The 22,309-nt window shown below is 42.0% G+C and overlaps 2 protein-coding genes across 5 annotated transcripts; one reads left to right on the forward strand and one right to left on the reverse strand.

Moving 5' to 3' along the window:
* The first annotated feature begins 1,519 nt into the window (after positions 1-1,519).
* LOC110500675 (G protein pathway suppressor 2) lies at positions 1,520-9,935 on the forward strand. 4 transcript variants are annotated; one of them, XM_021578168.3, is made up of 10 exons: positions 1,520-1,751; positions 2,029-2,146; positions 2,375-2,484; positions 2,584-2,696; positions 2,924-3,003; positions 3,241-3,320; positions 6,763-6,937; positions 7,079-7,236; positions 9,054-9,149; positions 9,523-9,935. In XM_021578168.3, the coding sequence occupies exons 2-10, from the start codon at positions 2,053-2,055 to the stop codon at positions 9,613-9,615; spliced, it is 999 nt and encodes a 332-aa protein (XP_021433843.1). In that variant the 5' UTR covers positions 1,520-1,751; positions 2,029-2,052; the 3' UTR covers positions 9,616-9,935. The 4 variants fall into 4 exon arrangements, with proteins under 4 accessions (XP_021433843.1, XP_021433842.1, XP_090070905.1 ...); XM_021578167.3 differs by having other exon boundaries at positions 1,566-1,751; positions 6,733-6,937; XM_090214779.1 differs by having other exon boundaries at positions 1,587-1,751; positions 2,584-2,726.
* LOC110500676 (eukaryotic translation initiation factor 5A-1) lies at positions 9,931-20,552 on the reverse strand. Its single transcript, XM_036958128.2, has 6 exons — positions 20,423-20,552; positions 18,310-18,479; positions 17,729-17,833; positions 16,769-16,900; positions 13,488-13,560; positions 9,931-12,061 (listed from the first exon to the last, which is right to left on the reverse strand). The coding sequence occupies exons 2-5, from the start codon at positions 18,475-18,477 to the stop codon at positions 13,498-13,500; spliced, it is 468 nt and encodes a 155-aa protein (XP_036814023.1). The 5' UTR covers positions 18,478-18,479; positions 20,423-20,552; the 3' UTR covers positions 9,931-12,061; positions 13,488-13,497.
* Positions 20,553-22,309: the final 1,757 nt, after the last annotated feature.

Consider the following 22,309-nt stretch of genomic DNA (forward strand, 5'->3'; position numbering starts at 1 on the left):
ATTAATGGCACCTGTTGGAACTTGTTATCAGTATAAAAACATCTGTCCACAACCTCAAACAGTCACACTCCAAACTCCACTATGGCCAAGACCAAAGAGCTGTCAAAGGACACCAGAAACAAAATTGTAGACCTGCACCAGGCTGGGAAGACTGAATCTGCAATAGGTAAGCAGCTTGGTTTGAAGAAATCAACTGTGGGAGCAATTATTAGGAAATGGAAGACATACAAGACCACTGATAATCTCCCTCGATCTGGGGCTCCACGCAAGATCTCACCCTATGGGGTCAAAATGATCACAAGAACGGTGAGCAAAAATCCCAGAACCACACGGGGGGGACCTAGTGAATGACCTGCAGAGAGCTGGGACCAAAGTAACAAAGCCTACCGTCAGTAACACACTACGTCGCCAGGGACTCAAATCCTGCAGTGCCATACGTGTCTCCCTGCTTAAGCCAGTACATGTCCAGGCCCGTCTGAAGTTTGCTAGAGAGAATTGGGATGATCCAGAAGAAGATTGGGAGAATGTCATATGGTCAGATGAAACCAAAATATAACTTTTTGGTAAAAACTCAACTGGTCATGTTTGGAGGACAAAGAATGCTGAGTTGCATCCAAAGAACACCATACCTACTGTGAAGCATGGGGGTGGAAACATCATGCTTTGGGGCTGTTTTTCTGCAAAGGGACCAGGACGACTGATCCGTATAAAGGAAGGAATGAATGGGGCCATGTATTGTGATATGAGTGAAAACCTCCTTCCATCAGCAAGGGCATTGAAGATGAAACGTGGCTGGGTCTTTCAGCATGACAATGATCCCAAACACAAGACAGGACAGCTTAGCAAGACAGGAAACTGGTTCAATTAAGTAATCAAATCAAATGTTATTTGTCACATACACATGGTTAGCAGATGCTTGTGCTTCTAGTTCCGACAATGCAGTAATAACCAACGCGTAATCTAACCTAACAATTCCAAAACTACTACCTTAAAGGGATAAAGAATATGTACATAAAGATATAAATGAGTGATGGTACAGAACGGCATAGGCAAGATGCAGTATATGGTATCGAGTACAGATACATATGAGGTGAGTAATGTAGGGTATGTAAACAAAGTGGAATAGTTTAAAGTGGCTAGTGATACATGTATTACATAAAGATGCAGTAGATGATATAGAGTACAGTATATACATATACATATGAGATGAGTAATGTAGGGTATGTAAACATTATATTAAGTAGCATTATTTAAAGTGGCTAGTGATATATTTTTACATCAATTTCCATCCATTTCCATTATTAAAGTGGCTGGAGTGTGTTGGCAGCAGCCACTCAATGTAAGTATACTGTATTTTAGCGGTTACATTTACTTTTGATACTTAAGTATATTTAAAACCAAATACTTTGACTTTTACTCAAGTAGTATTTTACTGGCTGAATTTCACTTTTACCTGAGTAATTTTCTGTTAAGGTATCTTTACTTTTACTCTCAAGGTCCCCTGGGAAGTACTGAATAGAAACCCCAACTCCCAGGGCTTCACTGACGTCAAAACAGGAAGCGTCCTTTCACACCGGAAGTGTATCAGTTCGGGGAAAAAAACTCATTTATGAACACGAAATTCATAATATAGAAACAAAGTTACAGTTTTTCATAGCATAACAAATGTTCCGCTTTATAATCCACACCAAAAAACACACACCAAGCGGAGACAAAAGTTTTCATCTTGGAATACTCGAAAAGCAACGAAAGTAAGTTCTCTGTTTACAACTTCGCGCCTGCTGGCCCTTCATCGATCTAACATTAACAATGTAACGTTAGCTAGCTGCTAGCATAGCCAGATCAGATGCAATGCAACGTTAGCTAGGTGGGGGTGAATGCATGCAATTTATTATTTCTATTAAAAACAAAGTAAATATAAAAAAAAAACAAGTGTCAGTTTCTAGCAAATAATTGTCACCTTTTGCTGTTGTTGCCTGTAACTATATTTACTTCCCATATTTTCTCAATTGATTCTGCTGCATTCAGCTGGCCCCTCCACTTCCTGTCACCATGCCTGCTCTGCAGGACAGACCGAAGCTGTCCAACGCCATGGCCAGAGCCCTCCACAAGCACATTATGAGAGAAAGAGATCGCAAAAGACAGGGTGAGATATCACAAGGCTGGCTTGGCTACTGCATTTCTTCCCAAACATAACCAAAAAGCCAGATTTTTCCCACAAATATGTCATTGTAATTGGTGTCTCTTTTCTTCCAAATCTTAGAGAAGGAAGAGGTGGACAAGATGATGGAGCAGAAGATGAAAGAGGAAGAAGAGAGAACAAATTCCACAATTAAGTTGTTGTAATTGGTGTCTCTTTTCTTCCTAATCTTAGAGGAGGAAGAGGTGGACAAGATGATGGAGCAGAAGATGAAGGAGGAAGAAGAGCGAAAGAGAACAAAAGAGATAGAGGAGAGGATGTCACTGGAGGAGACGAAAGAACAGGTCAGAGAACGTCATAACAAACAGATGGGAGATAACTAACTTCAGAGGATGGGCTATCTCACCTTAACCCTCTCTTACATTCCCTTTTCCTCCTCACAGGTGATGAAGATGGGGGAGAAGCTGCAGGGACTGCAGGAGGAGAAGCATCAGCTCTTCCTCCAGCTGAAGAAGGTCCTGCACGAGGAGGAAAAGAGGCGCAGGAAGGAGCAGAGGTGAGAGGAAGGGAGCCTCTGACTCCTCAGGTGCATCTCAATAGTCAAGCTTCCTTAACGTTAGTGAACCTTGATGAAATAAGGTCAATAAGCCACATTAGATTACTGAAATGCAACCCTCCCAGTTTGGAGTAGGACTGAAATTTTAATAAGGCCATATATAAAGGATTTGCTGATTGCTAGAAATCTCCTGTCAGATATCTCATCTGTTTTTACCTCTCCTGCAGTGACATCACAACACTGACGTCAGCCAGCTACCAGTCCAGTCTAACCATGCATACAGGACAGCATCTCCTCAACATCCAAGGTAAGCTATACACGTGTTCATGACTGTCATCTCCTAAGCAATTACATTAAATGAACATCAAAATAACGTGGTCATTTTCCAGATGTATTTATCACAAGCTGTTTACTTTGAACACATGCATTTAATATATGTGGCACTGGCCCACAATTAGTCTATCCACAAATTACTTCTGAGGTTCCCGCCGGTCACTACACCGTACTCCCTCATCACTTTTTTGTTCTCTCTAACCTCTATCAGGCAGTCCAGTCAGTCACAACAGGCCCGGGGCTCTCATGTCGGAGCGCAGTAAGCAGTTGTTTCCAACACCTGTCATCCCGGTGAGTCGCAACTGGGTGGCCCTCTGTATGTGTAATGTCTCATCTACCCACTAGATGTCGCTATTGTAATGGCCATCTTTTTATCAAGCAAACTTTTCAATTCTAGTTGAAGTCGGAAGTTTATATACACTTAGGTTGGAGTCATTAAAACTCGTTTTTCAACCACTCCACAAATTTCTTGTTAATAAATTATAGTTTTGGTAAGTCGGTTAGGACATCTACTTTGTGCATGACAATGTCATGTCTTTAGAAGCTTCTGATAGGCTAATTGACATAATTTGTGTCAATTGGAGGTGTACCTGAGGATGTACAGTGCCTTGCGAAAGTATTCGGCCCCCTTGAACTTTGCGACCTTTTGCCACATTTCAGGCTTCAAACATAAAGATATAAAACTGTATTTTTTTGTGAAGAATCAACAAGTGGGACACAATCATGAAGTGGAACGACATTTATTGGATATTTCAAACTTTTTTAACAAATCAAAAACTGAAAAATTGGGCGTGCAAAATTATTCAGCCCCCTTAAGTTAATACTTTGTAGCGCCATCTTTTGCTGCGATTACAGCTGTAAGTCGCTTGGGGTATGTCTCTATCAGTTTTGCACATTGAGAGACTGACATTTTTTTCCCATTCCTCCTTGCAAAACAGCTCGAGCTCAGTGAGGTTGGATGGAGAGCATTTGTGAACAGCAGTTTTCAGTTCTTTCCACAGATTCTCGATTGGATTCAGGTCTGGACTTTGACTTGGCCATTCTAACACCTGGATATGTTTATTATTGAACCATTCCATTGTAGATTTTGCTTTATGTTTTGGATCATTGTCTTGTTGGAAGACAAATCTCCGTCCCAGTCTCAGGTCTTTTGCAGACTCCATCAGGTTTTCTTCCAGAATGGTCCTGTATTTGGCTCCATCCATCTTCCCATAAATTTTAACCATCTTCCCTGTCCCTGCTGAAGAAAAGCAGGCCCAAACCATGATGCTGCCACCACCATGTTTGACAGTGGGGATGGTGTGTTCAGCTGTGTTGCTTTTACGCCAAACATAACGTTTTGCATTGTTGCCAAAAAGTTCAATTTTGGTTTCATCTGACCAGAGCACCTTCTTCCACATGTTTGGTGTGTCTCCCAGGTGGCTTGTGGCAAACTTTAAACAACACTTTTTATGGATATCTTTAAGAAATGGCTTTCTTCTTGCCACTCTTCCATAAAGGCCAGATTTGTGCAATATACGACTGATTGTTGTCCTATGGACAGAGTCTCCCACCTCAGCTGTAGATCTCTGCAGTTCATCCAGAGTGATCATGGGCCTCTTGGCTGCATCTCTGATCAGTCTTCTCCTTGTATGAGCTGAAAGTTTAGAGGGACGGCCAGGTCTTGGTAGATTTGCAGTGGTCTGATACTCCTTCCATTTCAATATTATCGCTTGCACAGTGCTCCTTGGGATGTTTAAAGCTTGGGAAATCTGTTTGTATCCAAATCCGGCTTTAAACTTCTTCACAACAGTATCTCGGACCTGCCTGGTGTGTTCCTTGTTCTTCATGATGCTCTCTGCGCTTTTGACGGACCTCTGAGACTATCACAGTGCAGGTGCATTTATACGGAGACTTGATTACACACAGGTGGATTGTATTTATCATCATTAGTCATTTAGGTCAACATTGGATCATTCAGAGATCCTCACTGAACTTCTGGAGAGAGTTTGCTGCACTGAAAGTAAAGGGGCTGAATAATTTTGCACGTCCAATTTTTCAGTTTTTGATTTGTTAAAAAAGTTTGAAATATCCAATAAATGTCGTTCCACTTCATGATTGTGTCCCACTTGTTGTTGATTCTTAACAAAAAAATACAGTTTTATATCTTTATGTTTGAAGCCTGAAATGTGGCAAAAGGTCGCAAAGTTCAAGGGGGCCGAATACTTTCGCAAGGCACTGTATTTCAAGGCCTACCTTCAAACTCTGGCCTCCTTGCTTGACATCATGGGAAAATCAAAAGAAATCAGCCAAGACCTCAGGAAAACAATTGTAGACCTCCACAAGTCTGGTTCATCCATGGGAGCAATTTCCATGGAGGTACCACGTTCATCTGTACAAACAGTAGTACGCAAGTATAGACACCATGGGACCACGCAGCCGTCATATCGCTCAAAAAGGAGACGTGTTCTGTCTCCTAGAGATGAACGTACTTTGGTGCGAAAAGTGTAAATCAATCCCAGAACAACAGCAAAGGACCTTGTGAAGATGCTGGAGGAAACAAGTACAAAAGTATCTATATCCACAAGAAAACGGGTCCTATATCGACATAACCTGAAAAGCCGCTCAGCAAGGAAGAAGCCACTGCTCCACAACCGCCATAAAATTGCCAGATTACGGTTTGCAACTGCACATGGGGACAAAGATTGTACTTTTTGGCGAAATGTCCTCTGGTCTGATGAAACAAAAATAGAACTGTTTGGCCATAATGACCATCGTTATGTTTGGAGGAAAAAGGGGGAGGCTTGCAAGCCGAAGAACACCGTCCCAACCGTGAAGCACGGGGGTGGCAGCATCATGTTGTGGGGGTGGCAGCATCATGTTGTGGGGGGGCTTTGCTGCAGGAGGGACTGGTGCACTACACAAAATAGATGGCACCATGAGGATGGAAAATTATGTGGATATATTGAAGCAACATCTCAAGACATCCGTCAGGAAGTTAAAGCTTAGTTGCAAATGGGTCTTTCAAATGGACAATGACCCCAAGCATACTTCCAAAGTTGTGCCAAAATTACTTAAGGACAACAAAGTCAAGGTATTAGAGTGGCCACCGCAAAGCCCTGACTTCAATCCTACAGAAAATGTGTGGGCAGAACTGAAAAAGCGTGTGCGAGCAAGGAGGCCTACAAACCTGACTCAGTTAAACCAGCTCTGTCAGGAGGAATAGGCCAACATTCACCCAACTTATTGTGGGAAGCTTGTGGAAGGCTACCCAAAACATTTGACCCAAGTTAAACAATTTAAAGGCAATGCTACCAAATACTAATTGAGTGTATGTAAACTTCTGACCCACTTGAATGTGATGAAATAAATAAAAGCTGAAATAAATCACTCTCTACTATTATTCTGACATTTCACATTCACTTAAAATAAAGTGGTGTTCCTAACTGACCTAAGACAGGGTATTTTTACTAGGATTAAATGTCAGAAATGGTGAAAAACTGAGTTGAAATGTATTTGGCTAAGGTGTATATAAACTTCCGACTTCAATTGTATATCTTGGCATCAATAGTGTCAATAAAGTGAGTTCCAGGCATCAGCATTCGGCCCAAGCTGGAATCAAATCCTTAACTCTGTAGTTAAAAAAAACACCCACTGAAACATAGTAACTGTCAGTGATGTCAACAACAGACACATAACCCATGCTCTGTGTGACCTCTTATAGAGTGACCGTTTCACTCTCCTCGCCCCACAGGGCCGCCACTACCAGAGCCAGCCTGGATTTAGTGCGGGCCTGGCAGAGCACGGCCAGTTCGGTGGCAGTCAGTCAGTCCACGAGAGCTACAGCGTGGCCCAGACACAGCACCCCTCCAGCTACGCCCCCAGCTCCTCTGTACCCGTCAGCTTCGCCAATAGCTCCCAGATCAGAGGTAGCATGTGTGTGCAAGCTGAATATTAATGCCTCCGACAGGAAATTCCATTGTGGACTATGTAGTAATTAAAATTGCTAATCATGACAGCATCCTGCAGTATTAGTTTCCAAAGTCTGACTCTTGCTGTCTCCTGTCCAGGTGCGTCTGCGTTCCAGGCCATGCAGTACCTTCCTCAACAGCCTGGCTACGCTGTTCACAGTCACTTCACCTCCCAGCAAGGATTCATCCCTGGTGCTGGAATACCCCTTCAGAAGCAGTTGGAACATGCCAACCAACAGTCTGGCTTCACTGACGGGGTAAGACCACTGGTCAGACAGATTGGGAGGAAGATGCTCTTTCAAGACATGCACGTTATAAGGTTAAGTTTTCTATTCAACCACTAAACCTAGTTGTGAATCTGTTTTAATATAAGTTCATATTGTACAAATTCAAACCCGAGTTGTCCTTGATACTCCTTTATACAGTTGAATTCGGAAGTTTACATACACTTAGGTTGGAGTCATTTAAACTCGTTTTTCAACCACTTCACATATTTCTTGTTAACAAACTATAGTTTTGGCAAGTCAGTTAGGACATCTACTTTGTGCATGACACAAATCATTTTTCCAACAATTGTTTACAGACAGATTAATTCACTTATAATTCACTTTATCACAATTCCAGTGGGTCAGAAGTTTACATACACTAAGTTGACTGTGCCTTTTAAACGGCTTGGAAAATTCCAGAAAATGATGTCATGACTTTAGAAGCTTCTGTTAGGCTAATTGACCTAATTTTAGTCAATTGGGGGTATACCTGTGGATGTATTTCCAGGCCTACCTTCAAACTCAGTGCCTCTTTGTTTGACATTATGGGAAAATCAAAAGAAATCAGCCTAGACCTCAGAAAAACAATTGTAGACCTCCACAAGTCTGGTTCATCCTTGGGAGCAATTTCCAAATACCTGAAGGTACCACATTCATCTGTACAAACAATAGTACGCAAGTATAAACACCATGGGATCAAGCAGCTGTCATACCACTCAGGAAAGACACGCGTTCTGTCTCCTAGAGATGAACGTACTTTGGTGCGAAAAGTGCAAATCAATCCCAGAACAACGGCAAAGGACCTTGTGAATATGCTGGAGGAAACAGGTACAAAAGTATCTATATCCACAGTAAAACGAGTCCTATATCGACATAACCTGAAAGGCCACTCAGCAAGGAAGAAGCTACTGCTCCAAAACCACCATTAAAAAGCCAGACTACGGTTTGCAACTGCACATGGGGACAAAGATTGTACTTTTTGGAGAAATGTCCTCTGGTCTGATGAAATAAAAATAGAACTGTTTGGCCATAATGACCATCGTTATGTTTGGTGGAAAAGGGGGAGGCTTGCAAGCCAAAGAACCCCATCCCAACTGTGAAACACAGGGGTGGCAGCATCATGTTGTGGGGGTGCTTTGCTGCAGGAGGGACTGGTGCACTTCACAAAATAGATCATCATGAGGGAGGAAATTTACATGGATATATTGAAGCAACATCTCAAGGCATCAGTCAGGAAGTTAAAACTTGGTCGCAAATGGGTCTTCCAAATGGACAATGACCCCAAGCATACTTCCAAAGTTGTGGACAACTTCAAGGTATTGGAATGGCCATCACAAAGCCCTGACCTCAATCCTATAGAAAATGTGTGGGCAGAACTGAAAAATCGTGTGCGAGCAAGGAGGTCTACGAACCTGACTCATTTACATCAGCTCTGTCAGGAGGAATGGGCCAAAATTCACCAAACTTATTGTGGGAAGCTTGTGGAAGGCTACCCAAAACGTTTGACCCAAGTTAAACAATTTAAAGGCAATGCTACCAAATACTAATTGAGTGTATGTAAACTTCTGACCCACTGGGAATGTGATTAAATAAAAGCTGAAATAAATTATTCTCAACTATTATTCTGACATTTCACATTCTTAAAATAAAGTGGTGATCCTAACTGACCTAAGACAGGGCATTTTTACTAGGAATAAATGTCAGGAATTGTGAAAAACTGATTATTTGGCTAAGGTGTATGTAAACTTCCGACTTCAACTGTACCTCTTGTCCTTTCCTTGCGTTTCCCTAAACTCCTGTTGTTCCAGGGTGCTATGAGACCCATGCACCCCCAATCCCTCCATGCATCTGTTGCTGGCCTGCTGCCCACCCCCTCCTTGGCTGTCCAGATCCCCACTCCAAAGGTAACTCTTAGCCACCCATCCCCACCTCTCACTGTTACCGCCCACTGTTGACCTATCACCCCATCAGAAATATGGGTGCATCTGAAAGTGGTTATTTCAATTTTAAAAAGTGGATTGCTTTGCTTATTGTTGCAGTATAGATTGAAAAGTGATTGTACTTTTGTTTTGTCCAAGCTCTCATAGTTAAAGCCATAGTCAAACCAGTGTGAATCTTTAATATGAATTCATCTTAATAGTGAAGGCATACTTTTTTTTAATGTATCACCTGAAATTCTATTTAAATGATGACTTGGTCACTTGAAATATGGATGGTTTGTCTTAAAAGTTCTTAACTATTGCTTGGTAACATTTTAATTGGCGTTTCGTCCACCAGGCACCTTTCCAGAGCTCTCCCCAAACGGCTCCCCGCCATGCCTTCCTCCCCCATGCCCAGAGTTCACAGAGGTTCTATCACCACAGCAAGTAACCATGGTTACCTGCCTAAACTATCTCCCCGGGAGTTCTTATCGTTCAGATTTCATTGGCTCACTCAAGATTCGAGAAGACTGAAATTATGTCATAGTAAACTTGGATTATGATGGTTGATTGTAAAGCCCAGACCCACAGGCTTGACTTTAATATTTATTGTATAGTTCATTTTATTACTGCTGTATTACTGGAGTTTTAGTGGCCTAAATGTTCTTGGAAACTTCTCCTGAAACTGTAGTGTTTTACTTTTTGATTTTGTGTTTGGATCTATTACCTCAGAAACTGTCCTCCAAAACAAATAAAAAAATCACAATTTAACAATTTGTCTTTAATTTTGTTTGGGGTGGGAGACGTTCTGCACAGTTTGGACTTCTTTGTGAATACAATAAAGCAAAAAACATGCCATAACTTTCTCATGAGTTTGTACAAAGTAATAATGGGTCAACTACATGGTGCCTCTCCCTATAGGTGACCCAGTGTGTCTACTAGCTAGCTAGCTACCTGCTCTGTTGGCAGCCTCTAAGGGTCTTTGCCAAGTTCTTTGCTGAAAGGTCCTGTACGTGGTCTCAATCAGACACTTGTGAAAGACTGAAATTAAACACTGGAATTGGCATGCGTGTTTCCTTTCTCCTAAATGCTTCTGTGTGACGCTTGTTCAACTCCTACTCTGAAAGGTCTGATCCTGGCATCTTTTAACAGACAAGTTTAGGTGATATACGATACACACAATGTTGAATAGGACATATGGGGCTCATTCAGAAGGGCGGATCACTCTGAAAATCAGTAACGTATAGACCTGACAAGTCTCCATTGTTACATTGAAAATGGTGCCAGTTCTATATTTCTATTGCAACATGAGCACAGCGCTCCCGCCGAATGCGCTCCTAAACAGAACATCACTCATCATAAATCTAGAGTTGAAGAAGCCCTTGATCAATCAGGAGAGAATTTACAAAAAAGACATTTGAGACATTTCCACCAGCCCTCCCCTGACTGTAGGTGCAGTAGCTACCTACGCCCTTACAGGCGGCATGTTTGTGAGAGCACTTCTTTCTCCATTTCTTCTCTCTCCGTTAGTCTGTACTGGTGCTGACTTGTATGCTGTGTATGTGTTTACTGGTGCTGACTTGTATGCTGTGTGTGTGTGTGTACTGGTGCTGACTTGTATGCTGTGTGTGTGTACAGGTGCTGACTTGTATGCTGTGTGTGTGTGTGTATACATGTGCTGAATTGTATGCTGTGTGTGTGTGTATACATGTGCTGAATTGTATGCTGTGTGTGTGTTTACTGGTGCTGACTTGTATGATGTGTGTGTTTACTGGTGCTGACTTGTATGCTGTGTGTGTGTGTGTGTTTACTGGTGCTGACTTGTATGTACTGGAGCTGACTTGTATGCTGTGTGTGTGTGGGTACCGGTGCTGACTCGTATGCTGTGTGTGTGTGTGTGTGTGTGTGTGTGTACTGGTGCTGACTCGTATGCTGTGTGTGTGTACTGGTGCTGACTTGTATGCTGTGTGTGTGTGTGTGTGTGTGTGTGTGTGTGTGTGTGTGTGTGTGTGTTTACTGGTGCGTTTACTGGTGCTGACTTGTATGCTGTGCGTATGTACTGGTGCTGACTTGTATGTTGTGTATGTGTGTGTGTGTTTACCGGTGCTGACTTGTATGCTGTGTGTGTGTACTGGTGCTGACTTGTATGCTGTGTGTGTGTGTGTACTGGTGCTGACTTGTATGCTGTTTGTGTTTACTGGTGCTGACTTGTATGCTGTGTGTGTGTGCGTGTGCTGACTTGAATGCTGAATTGTATGCTGTGTGTGTACTGACTTGAATGCCGTGTGTGTACTGACTTGAATGCCGTGTGTGTACTGACTTGAATGCCGTGTGTGTACTGACTTGTATGCTGTGTGTGTGTGTGTACTGGTGCTGACTTGTATGCTGTTTGTGTTTACTGGTGCTGACTTGTATGCTGTGTGTGTGTGTGTGTGTGTGTGTGTGTGTGTGTGTGTGTGTGTGTGCTGACTTGAATGCTGAATTGTATGCTGTGTGTGTACTGACTTGAATGCTGAATTGTATGCCGTGTGTGTACTGACTTGAATGCTGAATTGTATGCCGTGTATGTACTGACTTGAATGCTGAATTGTATGCCGTGTGTGTACTGACTTGTATGCCGTGTGTGTACTGACTTGTATGCCGTGTGTGTACTGACTTGTATGCCGTGTGTGTACTGACTTGTATGTTGTGTGTATATATATATATATATATGAGAGAATGTTTTGACTGTTTGCAGTTCCCAATTATTTATTGAAATTAGTTTCCAATTTTACCCAGAGAAGGGCGAGAAAGTACAGAGGGAGAGAGTTGACGAAAAAGAAAAAAAGAAAAAGAGAGAATAGCTTTGACATGGCCGTATTCCCTCCTTTTTCAGATCCAGTGCATCTTGTTAACCCCTGAAAGAGAGTGGGGAGGACAAGGAAAGTACAGGGGTAGGATAGGTAGAAAACGAGAAAAGGGGAAAAAGAGCAAGAGGAAGTGAATGAAAAAGAAAGAAAAAAAGCGGACAGTGTAGTTGAGTGTGCATCAATACAAAACAGTTCACAAGTTATTTGAGGTACAGTACACACTCCAAACACAAAGATCCGTTCACACATCAAAATACAGTAACCGACAGCACATTCAACAACCTTGAATGGGGGGGGGGGGGGGGTCGGTACTCTTGATTTTTCTAATTAAAGGGATTTCAGGATTTTGGCAATGAGGCCCTTTAATCTACTTCCCCAGAGTCAGATGAACTTGTCGATACCATTTTTATGTCGGTGCACATTATGTAGGAAGTTAGAGGTAGTTTAGCAAGCTAATGCTAACTAGTATCAGCACAATTACTGGAAGTCTATGGGTATCTGAGTCTATGGGTACCTGCTAGCAGATACCCATACACTTCGTCATTGTGCTAACGCTAGTTAGCAATTGCACGCATAGACATAAAACTGGTAAACACAGGTTCATCTGACTCTGGGAAAGTAGATAAAAGGCCTCATTGCCAAAATCCCTAAGTATCCCTTTAAGAGTACAGATTATTGCACGGGACAATATACAAACCTTTTGAGAAAGATCATTTGAAAAAACAATTTTATGGGCTAAATGTATTTATTGGGTTCTTTTCATTTTGATAAGAGACGAATGCAATGAATTTAAGGTTATTTGTTGATGTAAAATAATATAACTGATTTTGTCATTAGATTTGGGCCGGGGTTGAGAAATTCTTGGGGGGGAAAAAATTGTGTCACCACTGAAAAAGTTAGAAAACCACTGAAATACACCATTACACTCACACAAATACACCAAGCATGGGAATCTATATAAAAACAACTCTTTATACAAGATAGAGATATATATATATATATATATATACACACACACATTGTGCTTGTACATAAATACCGTAAATGAATAATAACAAGTAAGCAGTAAGTGCATAAGGGGTAGAAAAGTCCATTGATGTAACATATTGCTTCACAGGTACCCTTCAGAGATTTAATGTAATTAACATGTAAGACATCCTCAGTATACAGTCCAGTTACTTCCCCATGTTTTTCAAAACAGACATATGCTGTAGTCAGCATAAAGACTGCACAGCCTAGTAAATGAAATAATAATAAAGAAGCATGTGTAGCAGCCAAAGTGTTTCAGTGTGTTGTTAGGCAAAGTAAAGAGTGTACCTAGCCTTGGCTGATAAATAAACATACAAATAAAGTGCATGGCATGACACACACATACCGCACATTTCCAGCCACTTTTGTCACAGGCAGTGTGAGTATGAATGGGGTGAGGGGTGACAGGTAGGTCGGTTGGGATACAGAAAGCTTCTGTGTTTACCTGTAGTGTCTTATTTAGCCATGGCCTTGATGGCAACTGCAGCCTCCTCGTTCATTGCAGACAGAACAGTGATCTGGGAAACAAACAAAAAGGATTTTAAAATTATTATAAGAAGAACAACTTTGCAGGTGTAGTGGAAGTAAACTAGGTTAGGCTGTGACATCATCCCCTTCCCAGAGACTTGAGGTAACTGTAACCCCCAAACCATAACACTTCAACTTTTACAGCCGGTTGACTTGGGAATGCAGAGAGCTGCTGGGAGTATGGTACAGTCTTACTGATGAATTCCATGTATCTCTAGTGCTGCCAATATTCATTGTTACCTGTGAAGTGAGGGCATTTGTTTGCTCTGCTAAGCCAGTGTGCTCTGATATTTTGAACAGTTTGTGACAGGGACATTGGATTCCCAGAAGTATACGGGTTCAATGTGACAATAGCAGCTGTAATGGGTTACCAAAAAAACATCACAATCAGTTGCAGAGCGTTTGATTTGTTTTCCGGGGGGCTTGGAAACCTGCAGCCTCTCTAAAACCATTGACAACCGAGTGCCGGTTTCAAGGGATTATTAGAGAAATGTTAACTATTTGGTAGTAATGTCATCACCTCTTGAAGAGCATAGTCAGAACTACAAATGTCAGATTATTCCATGCAAAACAATTGTGCACATTTCGCTCTATCGTCAGAATTATAAATTTGAAAAAAGTCGGCATAACTGCATGCTTTTCATGATCAGTAAACATCCATTGATCATGTAACTTCCGATACATGAGGGTAGAGCCTCACGATATGTCTCAATATTCGCCACCATTAAATGGATATTTGAGTGATATAAAAAAATGTGAACTATACCTGACAAGTACGAGTGGTTTAGGTTCAGTCCCCATCCTTTGTGGGGTCTGCCTGTCAAGCAGCAGAAGGGAACATTTGCCGATGTCACGTTACTGATGGCTGATAATGTTTACTTTGCAAGCTACTGGTATAAACTTTTTACAGTTGGCTACACATAGTGGTTGGTTAGTAGAAATAATGTACTTTTTTCTCCAACCAACACAGGCCTACTTAGCCTACATTATCCCATTTTCAACATTGTTTTTAAATAGTGTTTAATCACGATTGCTGCTGACAGACATACTACATTGATTGATGGGCCACGTCAAATTGGCTAGCTCGCTAATAACTTACAGTTGAAGTCGGAAGTTTACATTGCCAAATACATTTAAACTCAGTTTTTCAGAATTCCTGACATTTAATCCTAGTAAAAATTCCGTCTTCGGTCAGTTAAGATCACCACATTATTTTAAGAATGTTAAATAACAGATTAATAGTAAAGAGAATAACTTATTTCAGCTTTTATTTCTTTCATCACATTCCCAGTGGGTCAGAAGTTTACATACACTCAATTAGTATTTGATAGCATTGTCTTTAAATTGTTTAACTTGGATCAAACGTTTTGGGTAGCCTTCCACAAGCTGGGTTAAATTTGGCCCATTCCTCCTGACAGAGCTGGTGTAACTGAGTCAGTTTCACAGGTCTCCTTGCTCACACATGCTTTTTCGGTTCTGCCCACACATTTTCAATAGGATTGATGTCAGGGCTTTATGATGGCCACTCCAATACCTTGACTTTGTTGTCCTTAAGCAATTTTGCCACAACTTTGGAAGTATGCTTGGGGTCATTGTCCATTTGGAAGACCCATTTGCGACCAAGCTTTAACTTCCTGACTGATTTCTTGAGATGTTGCTTCAATATATCCACATAATTTTCCACCCTCATGATGATCTATTTTGTGAAGTGCACCAGTCCCTCCTGCAGCAAAGCACCCCCACAACATGATGCTGCCACCCCTGTGCTTCACGGTTGGGATGGTGTTCTTCAGCTTGCAAGCCTGTGGATATAGATACTTTTGTACCCGTTTCCTCCAGCATCTTCACAAGGTCCTTTGCTATTGTTCCGGGATTGATTTGCACTTTTCGCACCAAAGTACGTTCATCTCTAGGAAACAAAACGTGTCTCCTTCCTGAGCGGTATGACGGCTGCATGGTCCCATGGTGTTTATACTTGCGTACTATTGTTTGTACAGATGAACGTGGTACCTTCAGGTGTTTGGAAATTGATCCCAAGGATGAACCAGACTTGTGGAGGTCTACAATTTTTTTTTTAGGTTTTTCCTGATTTCTTTTGATTTTCCCATGATGTCAAGCAAAGAGGCATTGAGTTTGAAGGTAGGCCTTGAAATACATCCACATGTACACCTCCAATTGAATCAAATGATGTCAATTCGCGTATCAGAAGCTTCTAAAGCCATGACATCATTTTCTAGAATTTTCCAAGCTGTTTAAAGGCACAGTTAACTTAGTGTATGTAAACTTCTGACCCACTGGAATTCTGAGTGAGTTATAAGTTAAATAATCTGTCTGTAAACAGTTGTTGGAAAAATTACCTTTGTCATGCACAAAGTAAATGTCCTAACCGACTTGCCAAAACTATAGTTTGTTAACAAGAAATTTGTGGAGTGGTTGAAAAACAAGTTTTAATGACTCCAACCTAACCGTATGTAAACTTCCGACTGTATCAAGTCAATATGGCTAGTTAACAAGCAAACTTTCAGAAGATAAACTAGATGTCGTCCTACTGACAACTTTACCAGGATGAAGACAAGCTCTTTCCCAAAAGGCTACTCTCTGATGAAGCAAGCTAAATGGCACATGTTGTTTGCTTTAGCTAGCTAGCTACATGCCAAATGGATTTGGTTACCCTCACATATCTGAAAAAACATGTTGAATTGATCTTTACTGATTTCTGTATAACTCTGATGATAGAGCTAAATGTGAAATAATCGGAAATGTGTAGTTCTGACTGTGGTCAAGAGGTGATGATGAGCCGGAGGTCTCCTTGCCCCCCAGCAGACAAATCAAATACTATTGTGACGTTTTATTGATAACGACCTATAAGTAAGGAATTTCCACCAAGCACACACTGAGTACATGGATCAGAAGAAGAGAGGAAAACATGAATCAGATATGTCTATCTACACACCTGATTAGAGCTATGAAACACTGTCTTACAAAACCATAACGCTAAAAAGGGACATATGTCGTCCGGGTTTGGCCGGTTTAGGCCGTCATTGTAAATAAGAATTTGTTCTTAACTGACTTGCCTCGTTAACAAAAGGTTCAATTAAAAAAAAACAATGTCATTTTCTCTCCAGGGAGAATCATAGAAGAACAAGAAAAACCAAGAACATGAACAACAAGAAGAGAGGAAACGGGAACACCACTGACCAGAATCTCCTCTCCAGCGTCATACTTGGTTTCGATCTCTTTGCCCATGTCTCCTTCTGGCATCTTTAGGTCCTCTCTCACCTCACCACTGTCCTGGAGCAGAGACAGGTAACCATCCGTGATCCCAATCAACTGCAGGGGGAAGTGAGGAGGGAGGGAGGGAAAGGATAAGAAGAGATGAGAATAAGGTTGTGTTATGATGACAGAAAAGATAAGAGACAATGTATGAAATAGGCTTGTTTTAGTTTCTGCGCCTTTTGTGAATGCCAATGCACTGCCAGTCTACCAATTTGAGCTCTTTTGTGCCCTCCAATCAACTGACTGTCACCCCCACCCACAGTCTCCCAGCCCAAAGAGAATGAAAATGAGCACAGGAGAAAGAACAGCTACCTACTTGAGGTTCCCTATCCAGCTCTAAGGACCATGAAAAAGTTTGGAACATGTGCTGGTGTAGCTCAAAGGTATTCCATCCCAGTGTTTTACTAAATAATGACCTTCACCTACATCAGCACAAATGCTACGATGCGTTCCTCTACCCTCATGGACTTTCCCTCACCTTCCCACTGGATTGGTACAGGAATAATGCTGATGTCTCCACTTAGCCTGTAAATAGACTAGAGGGAGTTTCCACGATACTGTTGACACCTAATCAATCCCCTCAGATCTTCCAGTGTGCGTCAACAAGGGCACGTCAACACCTGTTATATTCGCCACATGTGAGAAATGAAATTGGATTTGATTTGAGGCAGGGGCGTGAGTCGGAGAATTAGAAATAGGGAATCAGAATACTCAAGGGACATCTATTATTTGATGAGATTTTTACCAGTGACGTGGCCATTCAGTTAGAGAGTGAGTTTTGGGTAACTGGCCATCTCACTCAAACTGGCAATACCTCTTTCTCTCTACTTCTCCCTCTCTCCCTCCGTCCCTTCTGTCCTCCTCACTACTTTGGCCCTTCACCTGGTAGTCCAGTCTCTTGATGTTGGGGACGTCCATGTTGTGGGTGGAGGGACAGATATCTTCATACTTCTTGCCGTTGAAGATGTCAATACCAACCATGTGGACCTGCCCATAAAGAAAACAAAACACAAAACTGTTTATGGAGCTGGCAGACACACAGCACGTAGACACACAGCACGTAGACACACAGCACGTAGACACACAGCACGTAGACACACAGCACGTAGACACACAGCACGCAGACACACAGCACGTAGACACACAGCACGTAGACACACAGCACGTAGACACACAGCACGTAGACACACAGCACGTAGACACACAGCACGTAGACACACAGCACGTAGACACACAGCACGTAGACAAGACATATAGTGTGAAGTTCAGGATAACGCTGCAAATGTGAGAAAGTCTTCTTCTTCTTTTGACTGGAGGAAAGTCTTACCGAATTCAAGATAACAGCCACAGCTACTCTTTCTCATGACTCTGATCAATGTAATTATGTCTGCATGGAACACAACATCTTTATTATCACTCATTAGCCAGAGCTATCAAAATGGTTACAGTCAGACACCACTGACCTTAGCGTGGCCATGTTTTCCGGTCTTGGAGGTGGACATCTCCACGATCTTGCAGGGTCGTCCTTTCAGCACCACGAAGCCGTTCTTGCGCAGCGCCGAGCACTGCTGGGGGAAGGTGGCGGATGCCCCGGCATCGCCTGTCTGGAAGTCGACGTCTGCGTCTGCCATACCTGATCCCGAGCCCATGATGTCAAAGGGGGATATGGAGAGAGGTTAACGAGGACTAAGAACTGGTTAATGACATCACTGGTAATGGCATCACTCAAATACTGAGGAGTCCTGGGGTAGAAGTCATGGGGAGGGGGATGGGAGTTCAGGGGTTGGGGGAGGAGTCCTGGGGTTGGGGGCAGAGGAATCCTGCCATAGGGGGAGGAGTCCTGTGGGAGGGCAGTTCAGGGCAGAGACCAATGACTCCAAGTGGTCTACATGCCTCTAACGCCATTCTAATACATATTGGTTATGGCTTATGCTTTGGAAATGAGCTATTTGTTGATAAGTGTACAATAGACATTTAAAAGGCATTGCTAAAGAATAAATGTATACAAAGGGAGTGTACTCCTGCAAACTTCCTATTATTAACAATAAACACATTAGTAATCAAAATAAAAATTATTACCTACAGTGTAATGAAGTGTGCAGTAGGTCTATACTGTCTCCCTCTGTGAATTTTCAATAATAATTTTAAATTTGTCCAAATGACCAGCCACGTAATTACATATTTAACTTAAGAACTTTAAGAAATGCAACATTATTAATTGAATACAAAATGTATGAAGAGCTGGTTCACTGCCATAAGGAGAGAGAAAAAGAGCAGACTGAGCTAAATAAAGTAACAGAGATATGGCACCTGGATCAGTCAGCCATAGCTTACTCACCATAAACAAAAAATATATAACAGTTTACTCAATCATTTATAGGCCTTATCTTTGTTATTTTTGCGCCATTGACAGAAATATAGGAAGATTTTCAAAATAATTAAATATGGAAACAAGCAGGTGTATTATTTGCTGAGTGTGTGTAACTGATTATGTGGCGGCGGAAGAGTGGACGCGATTCATGGAAAGGCCCAGCGCACGGGTGCGTCTTGCATTTCGGTTAGAATGTCAAGAATATTACAAAGGTCAACTTGCTATTAGAATAATGGCAAAGATAAAGGTGGAAAGTAATGTCCATTCAAGAGAATACTCTACAAAAGTATGGCCGGCCCCATATTCCAAGTAATCTACTATGATTTAATTCGGTCTGCAGCCATAGCCTGGTAAACGACACTGATTATACTGGTAGCATCTTATCGACGGCGCTTGACACACACAAGGCCACTTTGAGATTAAGAGACTCACGTAAACACACGTATTAATAATAAGGATATGTTAATTTAACATATTAGTGTGACAGAAAAACTGTCGCTGCCATCTTTTTATAGCACGCGTGTCTTGCTCCGCAGTGTTGGAGCCGAGTGCGGCCTAGTGCGCACAAAACGTTAACGGGCTGTCAGTGACGGCGTCGCTGCATGCATGAACACTGCTCAGTGGCTGAGGCCCACTATAACTGGGGGCTCCGCTCCAGTCGAGAGCCAAGTACAACATTGTTGCATTAGCGCGTGGTCATTTCAGTGTGTTACATTGTTACATTAAGCACACAAGGAGATATCTTAATTGTGATACATTGAATAGGCGCCGTTGCTAATTGGAATGTAGGCTACTAGAGTATAATTATTACGCTTATGCGTATGATAAGGCTACGGCGTGCATACCTGCAGGATGAGTTTCGGTCCAAGTTATTTGGGTCAATTTCTATGCGTAAAATCGTACCACCAGTTATTTGGATTAAATAAATGTAGTGGGATGATACGTAGCGAAAACTTTATTAGTGAGCAAGGGCCAATTTAACAGCATATTGTTTATCAAACTGGAAACAATGATTGGCTGGAGGGTTTTTCCAACAATACAATGTTGTTTTATTACTAGGCTATCATCACACAATGCTCACAAGTGACCAGCTATGTAGCATGAAAATAACGTGACAGCTATGAGCAGCCATGTGCATATGCAATGTTATTCTCACGCAAGATCACGCCCTTTATATTCATGTTATGATAAGTAGGCTAACTTACCCGGTGTACTAAGGTTTCCACAATTTGGTTACTCTGTGCGCTTTACACAAATGTCAAACCGTCCCCCTTTTAATTTTTTCCTTTTCTCTCTCTCTCCGTCCGTAGCTAACGGCTGTCTGGCTGGTGTCTACCGCCGCGGTGCCTCTGCTTGTCGTTCCTTTACTCCTAAATCAGCTCTCACTTTATTCTTCTCTCATTCCAGTCGCTTTCACTAGCCTCCGCACGGTCGAAATCGTTCTCGTCGGGGGGCGCACGCTTAGGTCAGCCGCCAGCCTAAAAAGAGTGTGAACCTTAAAGTCTAGCACCTTTCGCTCACTCACTCCCTCACAGCCTTTCCAAATACCCATGAAATGAACCACGGCAGTATGGTGCTCAGTGCGCAGGCGTGGTCACCCTCTCTCCTTCGATTCTAGAACAGGGGAGGGGGGCGAAATCACGGGAATATCGAGAGACTTGGAATGGAACCTCTTGTCCAAATGAGCTCAGAACCCGAAGAAAATTACATAAATTTACCTCAACTGCATCAAATAACAGAGATTCATATTTCCCTGCCAACAAGACCGAGTGCATGTACTAAGCATGGGGACCCTCTCATTCATTCTAATGACTGTTATCTTCGGGAATAACAATATGGGCGCTGTTTTACACACCATGTAACTAGTATTTTAGTATCTTATTAGGATCCCCATTAGCCACTGTTAAAGCAGCAGCTATTGTTCCTGGGGTCCACACAAAACATGAAACAGGACAATACATTACATTAGTAGACAACAGCTCGAGGACAGCATAGTACATGCTTTCATACACGTGTGCCTTAACATTTCATGCATCATACTCATATTCATCATCAATGTTAACAGCTATAATGTAGCCATTCATTGGTACATGCTCAACTCCTACAACTGATTTCTCTAAACAGGTGTTGTGCCGAAAATCTCCCCCCTGACAGAATCCCCCCCTTCGCGTGAACGCAATTTTTCATTGCTGTGACTTGCTTGCTAGTTGAGATTTCTGCTCTTCACTCCGCTGTCAGTTTTGCCAACATTTCACTGATGTTAGTAGCAGAAAGCATGTTTTATTTGTGCCCTTCAAGGCAGCTGTCAATGATCACATTAGGCTGCATTTGATTTGATTTTAATGGCGGTTTGATCTGCAGTTTTCGGTTTGGCTATTTGTGTATTGGTCTATAAATAAACCTTTTTGCCAAAATGTGTCATCTCTCCCATGTCTTATTCGACTAGTAGTTGTTCTGAAATGTTTACTCTAGTTACAAAATTAAGGAAATTAGAAGGGAGGGGGGGGGGGGGGGTGAAATGGTCTTGCTGAAATACCCCCCCCCCCCCCCCCCCCTTCTAATTTCATTAATTGTGTCACTAGAGTGGAATATTTCATGTGGCACACATTAAGGTCAAATACTTTCTATAGAACAAACTTCATAGGCAACCAAGATGAATAATTAATGTATGTGTTATATTAAACATAGAGGAGGGGGTAAAACGTAGGCAAGCAATAAACATTTCAGAACAACTACTAGTCGAATAAGACATGGGAGAGATGACGAATTTTGGCAAAAATATTTATTTATAGACTAATACACTTGAAACAAATAGCCAAACCATAAACTGTAGACGTTAATAGTGCCTCCCCCTCAATCAAACCGCCATTAAAATATAATGAAACGCAGCCTAACGTAATCATTGACAGCTGCCTTTAAGGATACAAATAAACATGCTTTCTGCTACTAAGATCAGTGAAATGTAGGCTAAACTGACAACGGAGTTAAGATCAGACATCTCAAGTAGCAAGCAAGTCGCAGCAATGAAGAATTGAGTGTGTGCGCGTTCACGCGAATGGGGGGAGAATTCTGGCAGGGGGGAGATTTTCGGC

This window comes from Oncorhynchus mykiss, chromosome 21 (assembly GCF_057628025.1).
Source record: "Oncorhynchus mykiss isolate SJ-2025 chromosome 21, ASM5762802v1, whole genome shotgun sequence".
NCBI lineage: Eukaryota > Metazoa > Chordata > Actinopteri > Salmoniformes > Salmonidae > Oncorhynchus > Oncorhynchus mykiss.

What these genes read in the sequence shown, in the direction of transcription:
- LOC110500676 (XM_036958128.2), bottom strand. Translation starts at nt 18,477, where the DNA reads ATGGCAGACGCAGACGTCGACTTCCAGACAGGCGATGCCGGGGCATCC. An exon ending in TCAAGAGACTGGACTACCAG is followed by an intron (nt 16,901 to 17,728) that starts GTGAAGGGCCAA and finishes TTCCCCCTGCAG; the next exon opens with TTGATTGGGATCACGGATGG. An exon ending in ACGCTGGAGAGGAGATTCTG is followed by an intron (nt 13,561 to 16,768) that starts GTCAGTGGTGTT and finishes TTTGTTTCCCAG; the next exon opens with ATCACTGTTCTGTCTGCAAT.
- LOC110500675 (XM_021578167.3), top strand. Translation starts at nt 2,053, where the DNA reads ATGCCTGCTCTGCAGGACAGACCGAAGCTGTCCAACGCCATGGCCAGA. An exon ending in AGGCGCAGGAAGGAGCAGAG is followed by an intron (nt 2,697 to 2,923) that starts GTGAGAGGAAGG and finishes CCTCTCCTGCAG; the next exon opens with TGACATCACAACACTGACGT. An exon ending in TCCAGATCCCCACTCCAAAG is followed by an intron (nt 9,150 to 9,522) that starts GTAACTCTTAGC and finishes TTCGTCCACCAG; the next exon opens with GCACCTTTCCAGAGCTCTCC.